Source organism: Ascaphus truei, chromosome 2 (genome assembly GCF_040206685.1).
Source record: "Ascaphus truei isolate aAscTru1 chromosome 2, aAscTru1.hap1, whole genome shotgun sequence".
Taxonomy (NCBI): domain Eukaryota; kingdom Metazoa; phylum Chordata; class Amphibia; order Anura; family Ascaphidae; genus Ascaphus; species Ascaphus truei.
In genome coordinates this window covers 287021086-287031743 of record NC_134484.1, presented here as the reverse complement: position 1 = coordinate 287031743, position 10658 = coordinate 287021086, and the positions used below count along the sequence as shown (strand labels likewise).

General features: G+C 47.6%; 1 protein-coding gene across 1 annotated transcript in view; it reads left to right on the top strand.

The window, feature by feature from the left end:
• Positions 1-7934: 7934 nt before the first annotated feature.
• Positions 7935-10658, top strand: part of FYCO1 (FYVE and coiled-coil domain autophagy adaptor 1) — a 778329-nt gene continuing 775605 nt past the window's right edge. Inside the window, exons 1-2 of the mRNA XM_075588587.1 lie at positions 7935-7959; positions 8502-8608. Coding sequence (XP_075444702.1) covers positions 7935-7959; positions 8502-8608 — 132 coding nt within the window. The remainder of the gene's footprint in view (positions 7960-8501; positions 8609-10658) is intronic.

Genomic DNA, 10658 nt, shown 5'->3' with positions numbered 1-10658 from the left:
GTGGGCACCCCGGTCATCTGCTGGCAAGCTGTCCCCTGCGTCCGGGAAACACCAAAGCTCAATGAGATATGAGGGGGTCTCATTGGGCACCATTTCTCCTTCCTCTCCTAGTCAGGAGAGACTTTCCACTTGGATAATGCTGTCCGTTTTTCTTGCCATGGACAACTCCCAGATCTCCACTTCCGCATTCATCGATTCCGGGTCTGTAGGAAATTTTATCGATCAGAATTTCGCCACCAGGGACAACATTCCGCTCCGACGTAAAGTCGTCCCCATCGGCTTGGAAGCCATAGACGGACGCCCACTTCAACCAGCCTTCATCTCGCTGGAGACTTGCTCACTATCCCTCACCACAGAGGACGGTCACCAGGACCAGGAGATCGTCTTGGACGTGATCCATACCCCATCGGTGGAGGTGATTCTGGGACTTCCGTGGCTACAACTGCACAACCCGCAGCTGGATTGGACCTACAGGGGGTCTGTACAATGGAGTCCTCGGTGCCTTAAAACTTGTCTTTCTCCCAAACAAACGATAGCCGGTGTGGAATTATCCGCGGAGGGCAAGATCTCTCTTATAGTGGTCTACAAGGACCTCGCAGATGTCTTCAACAAAGTACGTTCAGAGGTGCTGCCGCCTCATACTGCACCGACACACTTTATTCGAGCAAATACCCGATATGTACCTGGCAGATACCTGGAATGCGCCACTCCTCACCTCTGACAAGCCCCGTTGCATTTGCCTTCCCAGCCTGGGTTCATGCCTGGCTGATGGGCGGCTGATCTGTTAAATGATAATGATTAGGATTTAATAGGCTGCAATGCTTCGCGTGTCTACCAGATGGCATAAATTCATGAATTGTAATGCAGTATATATATATATATACTGTGCATTATTGCAGCCAGCGGGAATAAAATGCTTCAATCCCTGCTTGGAAAATACCTCAATGCACTCGGGCAGAAAACCGTCAAAAACCTCAATACACCCGGGTATACCCGAATTCGTGGGACTAGCCAAGCTCGAATAAAGTGTGTCGCCAGTGTAGATCCTTTGACTGCCCCGTTGACCTTCTGCCCGCGCGGTTCTACAAAAAGCTGTTCATATCCTCTTTCCATGCCCGAGAACAAGGCCATGTCCGATTATATCCAGGAGAATCTGAAGAAGGGGTTCATCCGAAATTCTTCCTCTCCAGCTGGAGCCAGGTTCTTCTTTGTCAAGAAGAAAGATAGGTCCCTTCGCTCCTGTATTGACTACAGAGGTCTTAACAAAATTACGGTCTAGAACCGCTATCCCCTTCCGCTGATTGCTGAACTTTTTGACCGCCTACAGGGGGCAACAATCTTCTCCAAACTTGATCTCCGTGGATCCTATAATCTCATCCGTATTCGCCATGGCGATGAGTGCAATACTGCCTTCCACACCCGGGATGGGCACTACGAATACTTGGTCATGCCCTTTGGCCTTTGCAATGCCCCAGCAGTCTTCCAGGAGTTTGTTAATGAGATCTTTCGCGATCTTCTCAACAGCTTCGTCATCGTGTACCTGGATGACATCCTCATCTTTTCCAAATCTCTCTCTGACCACATTCGACTAGTCTTGTCGCGCCTTCGAGAAAACCGTTTGTACGCAAAATTGGAGAAATGTTCGTTCCATCAGTCTTCCATTTCCTTTCTGGGATACATAATTTCTAATGCAGGATTCTCTATGGACCCAACCAAGCTCAAGGCCGTGCTAGAGTGGCCACAACCCACGTTGCTGAAAGCCGTTGAGCGTTTTCTAGGATTTGCGAACTACACTGGCGACACACTTTATTCGAGCTCGGCTAGTCCCACGAATTCGGGTATACCCGGGTGTATTGAGGTTTGTGACGGTTTTCTGCCCGAGTGCATTGAGTTATTTTCCAAGCAGGGATTGAAGCATTTTATTCCCGCTGGCTGCAATACTGCACAGTATATATATATATACTGCATTACAATTCATGAATTTATGCCATCTGGTAGACACGCGAAGCATTGCAGCCTATTAAATCCTAATCATTATCATTTAACAGATCAGCCGCCCATCAGCCAGGCATGAACCCAGGCTGGGAAGGCAAACGCAACGGGGCTTGTCAGAGGTGAGGAGTGGCGCATTCCAGGTATCTGCCAGGTACATACCGGGTATTTGCTCGAATAAAGTGTGTCGGTGCAGTATTACCGCAAGTTCATCAAGAACTTTTTTTTACATGATAGCTCCCATCACCGCCTTAACTAAGATGGGAGCTAATACAGCAGCCTGGTCACCTGCGGCCCTTTAAGCCTTTGAGTCCCTTAAAAGCTCTTGCGCTTCCGCCCCATCTTGCGCCACCCAGACCCCAGGCTCCCCTTTACCTTGGAGGTAGACGCATCGGATATTGGCGCAGGCGCCATTCTCTCACAAAGGCAGTCCCAACAGGCCAAACTCCACCCCTGCGGGTTCTTTTTAAAAAAAAAATTCTTCGGTGGAACAAAATTACGATGTTGGTAATAGAGAGCTCTTGGCCATCAAACTCACCTTACAGGAATGGAGACATCTTCTGGAGGGAACAGAGATCCCCATTTCAATCCTCACCGACCATAAAAATCTTCTGTATATTGAGAGCGCACGCCGTTTAGGAGCCCATCGGGCTCGGTGGTCCCCTTTTTTTATTTTTTTTTTCAAGGTTCAATTATCTAATTTCTTACATCCCTGGGTCAAAAAATCAAAAGGCGGACGCACTCGCTCGGCAATTCCTGGTCGAGGACAAGTAAGAAGACGTCACTGAGACAATCCTGCCTCCTACAGTAAATACGTCATTTCGGCCAACTCTTTCGATATCTTGGATCAAGTTCTGGCAGCACAGACTAATCTCCCGAGGGCAAAACGTAATATATCAAAAGTGGCGCTCTATAATAAGCTTTAAACACGTGTTAATCCAATATTAACATATAAACCATAAATTGAATAAATATAAGTGATACAAACAAATCCTTGAATGCTGCTGTGACCCAGTGCAGGACTGCTCTCTCAATCCCAGGTGAATATGACGACGTGGTGATCAAAGGGAAGCGCAAACATGTGGAGATATATATATATAAATATAACTGATGTTGCAGTATTGTGACAAATAAGTGTGTATTCTTCTTTAAGTCTGCTGTTATTTATACTCACAAGTGTGAGGATGATACTGTGTACGTAAAGGTATCTTTGGGTATATGTCTGTAGTGATGATAAACTGGCTGGAACCTCGGTGTGGGAATGTATTCCTTAAATGGTTAAACACAGAAAAGCCAACATAGCGCGATCTGTTTAAAAACTGTATTCAAGTGGTTAAAAATATAACAATACACTCACATGATGTATGCTATTTAAAAGCATTTAGATACGCAATGGATCTCGCCTCCGGTGTCTTGGTGCAGTTTTTCCTTCCCTCTTCTCGGCGTGCGTCTCACTCGTGCGTTCCAGCAGGGCGGATGTGACGTCAGTGAGACTTCGGGAGTTCCGTTTTGGCGGGCTGGCTGTGAATCACCTTCACTCTACGCGTTTCTTCCCTTAGGATTTCTTCAGGAGTGTTGGTGATGATACTGTGGCTAGATTATATACCCTAACATGTGTGCTGATAGGATCAACACTTAATTAGTGTCTTAAAGGGATATTCGTTTATTTATGGCTAAAGTGCAAATTGTGCTATAAAAAGTCTCAAGTATCGGATATTCTAATTAGTACTTGATTAAGATGTTATGCAAATTATTATGAATGGATGTGTATATATTGTTACAGCATATTTCATGATTCCATGTACATTAATGTTATCTCCATATTACAACATATTTTTAACCACTTGAATACAGTTTTTAAACAGATCGCGCTATGTTGGCTTTTCTGTGTTTAACCATTTAAGGAATACATTCCCACACCGAGGTTCCAGCCAGTTTATCATCACTGCAGACATATACCCAAAGATACCTTTACGTACACAGTATCATCCTCACACTTGTGAGTATAAATAACAGCAGACTTAAAGAAGAATACACACTTATTTGTCACAATACTGCACCATCAGTTATATTTTTTATATCTCCACATGTTTGCGCTTCCCTTTGATCACCACGTCGTCATAATCTCCTGAGGGGCCTGGAAGTGCCGGTCAGTCGTCTATATGCAGCTCCGCGCTTCCTTAAGAAAATTCTAGAGTTGGTTCACTCATCGAAGTCAGCCGGTCATCCAGGTACCAGTAGAACCTCTGACCTCATTAGCCTTCTGGTGGCCTACCATGTCTGAAGATATTTCGGAATTTGTGAAAACATATCCAACCTGCGCCCAGGTCAAGACCTTTCACAACAAGCCTCACGGTCTTCTGCGACCCCTACCAATACCGGAACGTCCTTGGAGCCACCTGTCTATGGACTTTTTTATGGAGCTCCCTAACTCTAAGGGGATGAATACCATTTTAGTAGTCGTGGACAGGTTCTCCAAGCAAGCCCATTTTATCCCTCTCAAACGATTGCCCAATTCTGCTACCTTGGCTGACATTTTTATCAAGGAAATATTTCGCATTCACGGGTCCCCACTTTCCATCATATCCGACCGCGGGACACACTTTATTTCTAAGTTCTGGCGGGCCTTCGCCCCAAGGGATGGATATCACCATCCACTTCTCTTCTGGGTACCACCCGCAGACTGATGGGCAGACGGAGAGGACACTCCAAACATTGGAGCAATACCTTCGGTGCTTCATCGCGGACAGCCAGGATGATTGGGTAGGAATTACTCCCATAGGCAGAATTTGCACATAACTCTCTTAAAAATAGTTTCACGCAAAAATCCCACTTTTTCATAAACTACGGGTTCCATTCGGCACAGCTTCCCATTTCTTCAGTCCCTTCCGGGGTCCCAGCGGCTGATAATCGAATTAAAGATCTGCAGGAATCCTGGAGGAAGATCCAGGAGGCACCGATGAAAGCAACCCACAGACAAAAGGCACAGGCAGACCGCCACCGTCGGGAGGCACCTGTCCTCAAACCTGGAGACAAGGTCTGGCTCTCATCTAGGAACCTCAAACTAAAGACCCCTAGCCTCAAACTGGCCCCCAGGTTCCTGGGCCCATTCTCGGTGATAGAAAAAATTAACCCTGTGGCATACCATCTGGATCTCCCCTCATCCATGAGAATTCACTCAGTTTTTCATACACTACCGACACACTTTATTGAAGTGTGGTCGGTACCGCAAGCCGGGAAATCTCCCGACTTGCTAGTGGCCGCCCCTCGGCGTGCCGCGCGTCATAGACGCGCGGTCACGCGTCATCGGGAGCGTGCGCCCGCTGCACGCGTGTCCAGGGGCTCCCCGAGGGAGCCCTGGTGTCCCGCGATCGCGGGACAGCGGCAGGGGGTTCCGGGGGACCCGGCGGACCCGGCAGCGGTAGGGAGAGCGCCCCGATCGGAGGGCGCTCTTCCGCTGCTTCGGCGTGCTCCCGTCACACTCCGGCGCGCGCCAGGCTACTGCTGCGGCACAGAACGGGCAAATGCTCGAATAAACTGTGCCGCAGCAGTATATCCCTTCTAAAACCAGTGTCCCAAAGCCCACGGTTCCACAAGACACCAGCTCTTCCTAAACCAGTTATGGTCCAAGGTCAGGAGGAGTTTGAGGTCCAGTCTATTCTATACTCCAGGAAAACAAGGGGATCACTGCAGTATCTGGTCCACTGGAGGGGCTTTCATGCCAAGCACCCCGCCAAACAATTTTTGGGTCCTGAGGCCACCCCTCAAGGGGGGGTACTGTAAGACGCCGGGGAACTCCTCCCTCATGGAGGGTTCCCCACTTACCTGAACCTGCTCCACGTCCCATGGCACTCACCCCGGTCACCCGATACCACAGGCGGCAGTCCCCTCTCTCCTCCGCCGCTCCGTTTCCCGCCTACGTGGGCTCGCGCATGCGCATGGTTCCTTCTGGCGGAGGGAGGCCCCGCCCCCCGCTCGGGCAGCGCATCCCCCTCGCGCGCACGCACGGGTCATGGTGACAAATCACCTGCAGCACCTCAGGGGTAAGATTGCCTTCCTTTTGTCCACCCCCAGCCTTGTCCTATCACTGCCTCCCTTGGCCGCTCCTCTTACCCCATTGGCTCCCTGGCCTTTATATGCCCGCTTGGCCAGTTCCTCTTTGGCTGAGTATAGCTTTGTGTAACCTGTGTTACCCACATTCGTGCCTTGCCTTGTTCCTTGTGCTTCTACCCTGCTCTCGTTTTCCTGTGTACCGACCCGGCCTGTCTTTGAACCCGCTCTGGATATCGACCCCGGCTTGCCCCTGACCATCCGATCTCTCCAATCCTCCACCTCGGTTCACGGATATCACCAACCACCCGACTCCAGACCCACGGCTCTCGCACCAACCACTCTCCTGGCTCCTCCCTTCTGTCCGGCAAGTATCGGGACTAACACTATCTCTTCCGACCAGATCCAGCTACACTGACGATCCACCTTCCAGGCGTGTCTCCGCAGCTGTAGGTTCAGGTCCTATCCTACCCACCTCAGTTCCGGGGTCCCTCCTTTGCCATGGTGAGCGCAGCGTTACAATTCTTTTACACCTCTGAATCTTGTTCAGGTGTAAACTCTCCATTTTCCCGCCAACCTTCTACCTTGTTTCCCTGCACACGAATAAACGTCCATATGCGGAATGTAACCCCTGAACATACCCACCAATTAAGTGGGGCCCCTTTACATCAGTTTTAGACATAACATAGGCAGACAGGCGACTTTCCATACATTTGGGGTTTACCAAAGCTATGGGTGAAGATGGTCTGGGCACTAGGGGCTTGAATATAGCCAAAGCGTCCTGTCTCATGTGTACCTTTGACCTGCCCCGGCTGATCGTGGAAACCAGCATCGCGACATCCTCTTCATTAGACATTGGCCTGGGCCCAGAGGCCTCGCTGCAGCCTCCACAGGCCTTTCGAATGGCTTTGCACCGCAGCAGGAACAGACTTTAATCTGAATTATTCGCCACCAGAGAATTCTCTGTCAGCAACCACCACCAAAGACGATTCTTTCTCTGGAACCACCACCAAAGAGGACTCTCTCTCTGAAGCAGGAACGGTAGACGCACCAGCCGACACCTCCGCCGCTGTCTCTCCCACGCCGCTCTTCCATCCGGAAGAATGCACCACAGTCGCCCCACAAGGATCCTCCAAAGCTGCCGACTCCTCTCAGTCGCGTCTTCTCCCCAGGGATGTTATTGGTGAAGCTCGACGGAACTTCACACAATGGCTCACCACTTTGAGTAAGCCTGAGCCCGGTCGCTTGTACTCCATCAGGGAGAATGAGAAGGGCTCCGCACATTCAACACTGGCCGGCGTTGAACCAGGTAAGCCCACCAACACATTGCAGTGCCAGGCAGCAGCCACAGGCGGAGGGGAAAAGAGGCTCCTTCCTCCCGACACCACTTCTCCATCAGTGTCAGCCACAGACAACTCCTTTCTTGAGCAGAGCATATATCGCAATGCTCCCCGCAGAGATGTAAGAAATTTTCATCTCCCACGTGGTGAAGATCATAGAGGAGATCCATGTAGTCCTTCTCAGCATCCGCGGAGGACGAGCTCATCACCTCTTTTAGTTTGGCCATGATATCCACAATTCTCTGGGACTCCACCGGTCCCATAGCAGATCTCTCACCGGCCTCCGCTGCCGGCTGTAGATATGGCACATCACATCTCCCACAGCGAGACATCACTGCTAGCTCACGGCCGGGTTGATCACACAAAGGGCACACTAGCTGCAGAAACTCCTCCTGGCAGCTCAAATCTCTGGGCAATATTTTCAGACATAACTGTTGTTCACTGCTCCAGCAATCAGGAATGGCCACAGACCTGACTTGCTCAGTAACAACTAGCTCCTCTGTGGGTGTGGTGGCTTCAATTAACTCTGAATCTCCTCCCATTGGTTGAAACATGAGTCCCAAGCACTCCAGGAAAGGTGCAGCCAGAGCTTTCGCGCCAAAACAAAGCCTTTCTACAAAACTTTGTGATGCACTTTGCAAAATCTGCACGTGTTGTCCCGATTTTGGCGGGAACCGTTTGCAGCCATTAGAGTCCTCTTCTAAGACCCAAAATCCCTCAATACAGTCCTGAAATCACAACCTGCAATTGTGGCACCAAATTTCCTCCATAGGGGTCTCAAAACTCCAAATGTAATGGCACTTTTTCTCACAAACACAATTTTTTTCACACTGGCAGTTCCAAATGTAATTGTACTGCTTGCAATAATTAAAGTCCATTCACATTAGCACAATTCGCTGGCAGCTCCAAATGTAATATGGCTGATACTATAACTGTACCCAAAGTCTCATCTCAGCACCCCAAGTCACATCTCAGCAACGCCTTGTTGCATAACTAGAACTTTTATCTGAACATCTCAATAATTTGTAAATTATTGTCCTTAGTGCAATCTGTGTTTTATCAATAAAACATCAAAATATGATTAAGTAACAGTTTTTTTAAATGTTTTTTTGTTTGAAGATGCTGTAACTGAGTTAAATAAGGAATTTAAAGAAACATGGGAACCAGTCACTGATGACAGCACAAATTTGCAGAAGGTTTTCTACAAGCTGGAATATCTGCTACAGGTCAGTGAAGTGTATAACCTCTGTACTTATATAGTAGTTGTATTTATTCTTATAGATGTCTTTTCTTCCCCTCTCCCAACAACTTCACATCATTGACTTGAAAATATCTTTGACTTGAGATGTTACAGTTGTATTTATGTACTGTATGTCTTTATTTATATAGCCCAGACAAGTAAGGAAATGCTGCACACCTCAAATTGAAAAAAAAAAAAAAATTGATCCGAAGTTTGAATGAAAGCCTGTGATCAGTACTGAACAGATAATAAGAGGAACATCGGGCACAACGGATTTAGTATATCCAAACTCATTTATTGAGCCAACACAATGTTTCGACCGTGATGGTCTTTATCAAGTGACAATGGCATTGTCACTTGATAAAGACCATCACGGTCGAAACGTTGTGTTGGCTCAATAAATGAGTTTGGATATACTAAATCCGTTGTGCCCGATGTTCCTCTTATTATTTATTTATATAGCACCATTTATATACGTAGTGCTTCACAGTAGTAATACATATGACAATCATATAAATAACAAATACAAATAACAGATCATGGGAATAACTGCTAAAGACATAAAAGTAACATTTGGGAAAAGGAGTCCCTGCTCCGAAGAGCTAACAAACAAATTGGTAGGTAAATAAAAAAGTGAATAACTGCGCTCAGTGATTTGGTGATATATTGTATAAATATACCAATACCCTTAAATAAAAGTGAATAAATTGTGATCAGTTTAAACAACAATAAAGTGGTTACCTTAACCAATATATGGTGCTGTGATAGAAACAAAACTGAGTTTGTTAATGAAACTTGTTCCGTTCACGTGTGTATATAGATGAGGTAACTGCAGCTGTTCTAATAGGATGGCTCCGCAACCAATACTAGAACAAAAAACAAAAAGAGATAACAGCGCAAGACCTCATAGTGTAGTATATAAAAAATTGTATTAGATTCATTCAGCAGGTGAGTATTGCACGTACATTTAAAATATAGCTATTAGGCATGACATGTTATGGACATTTTACCACAACAGCTAGCAGCATGGAACCGCTCAGGACTCAGCTGGGCTAGGGAAGGGATGGGTTCTCATCTCTCCCGGGTGTTCTTGGTTTCTCTCCCCTCAAATCATCATCATCATCATCTCACCGGATGGGGGACTGCAATGTCGCTTACACGAGGCCTGCTCCACGCCGATGCTGTGTGTCTTATTTAACCTAACATTTATGCCAGCCTGTGGACATTACATTGATCCAACCTGTATGAGACGGGACACCCGGAGTGACATCATCAGCGCGCATCGGACAGCCCGACATAGAGCATCAACGTGTAGCAGACTACACCACGCATTGTCAGCTCTGCAGTTCCCAATTCCGGACGGGAGATACCCTGAGTGACGTCATCGGTGTGTACCAGGAAACAGAGACACACAGCATCGGCGTGGAGCGGGCTTCGTGTAAGCGGCATTGCAGTCCCCCATCCAGTGAGATGATGATGATCTGAGGAGAGAGAAACCCAAGAACACCCGGGGGGAGACGAGAACCCATCCCTTCCCTAGCCCAGCTGAGTCCTGAGCGGTTCCATGCTGCTAGCTGTTGTGGTAACATGTTCATAACATGTCATGCCTAATATCTATATTTTAAATGTACGTGCAATACTCACCTGCTGAATGACTTTAATAAAAAAAATATATACTAAATTGGTAGGTAGGAAGAACGTACAGAGACAGTAGGAGGGCATTCTGGTAAGCATGTCCTGCAGGGGGCCAAGCTTTATGCATCATGTGTTTAGTATTAGCCACGGTGCTACTCATATGCTTCTTTAAGCAACTGTGTCATAAGGTCGGTCTTAAAGGTAAATACTGTAGAGAGGGTATTGAGGGGAAAGGCATTCCAGAGGTTTGGTGCAGTCAGTGAGAGAGGTTTAAGGCGGGAGAGGGCTTCAGATACAAAGGGGGTAGAGAGAAGACATCCTTGAGCAGAACGCAAGAGTCAGAATGGCTCATAGCGAGAAATTAGGGCTGAGATATAAGGAGGTGCAGAAGAATGTAAAGC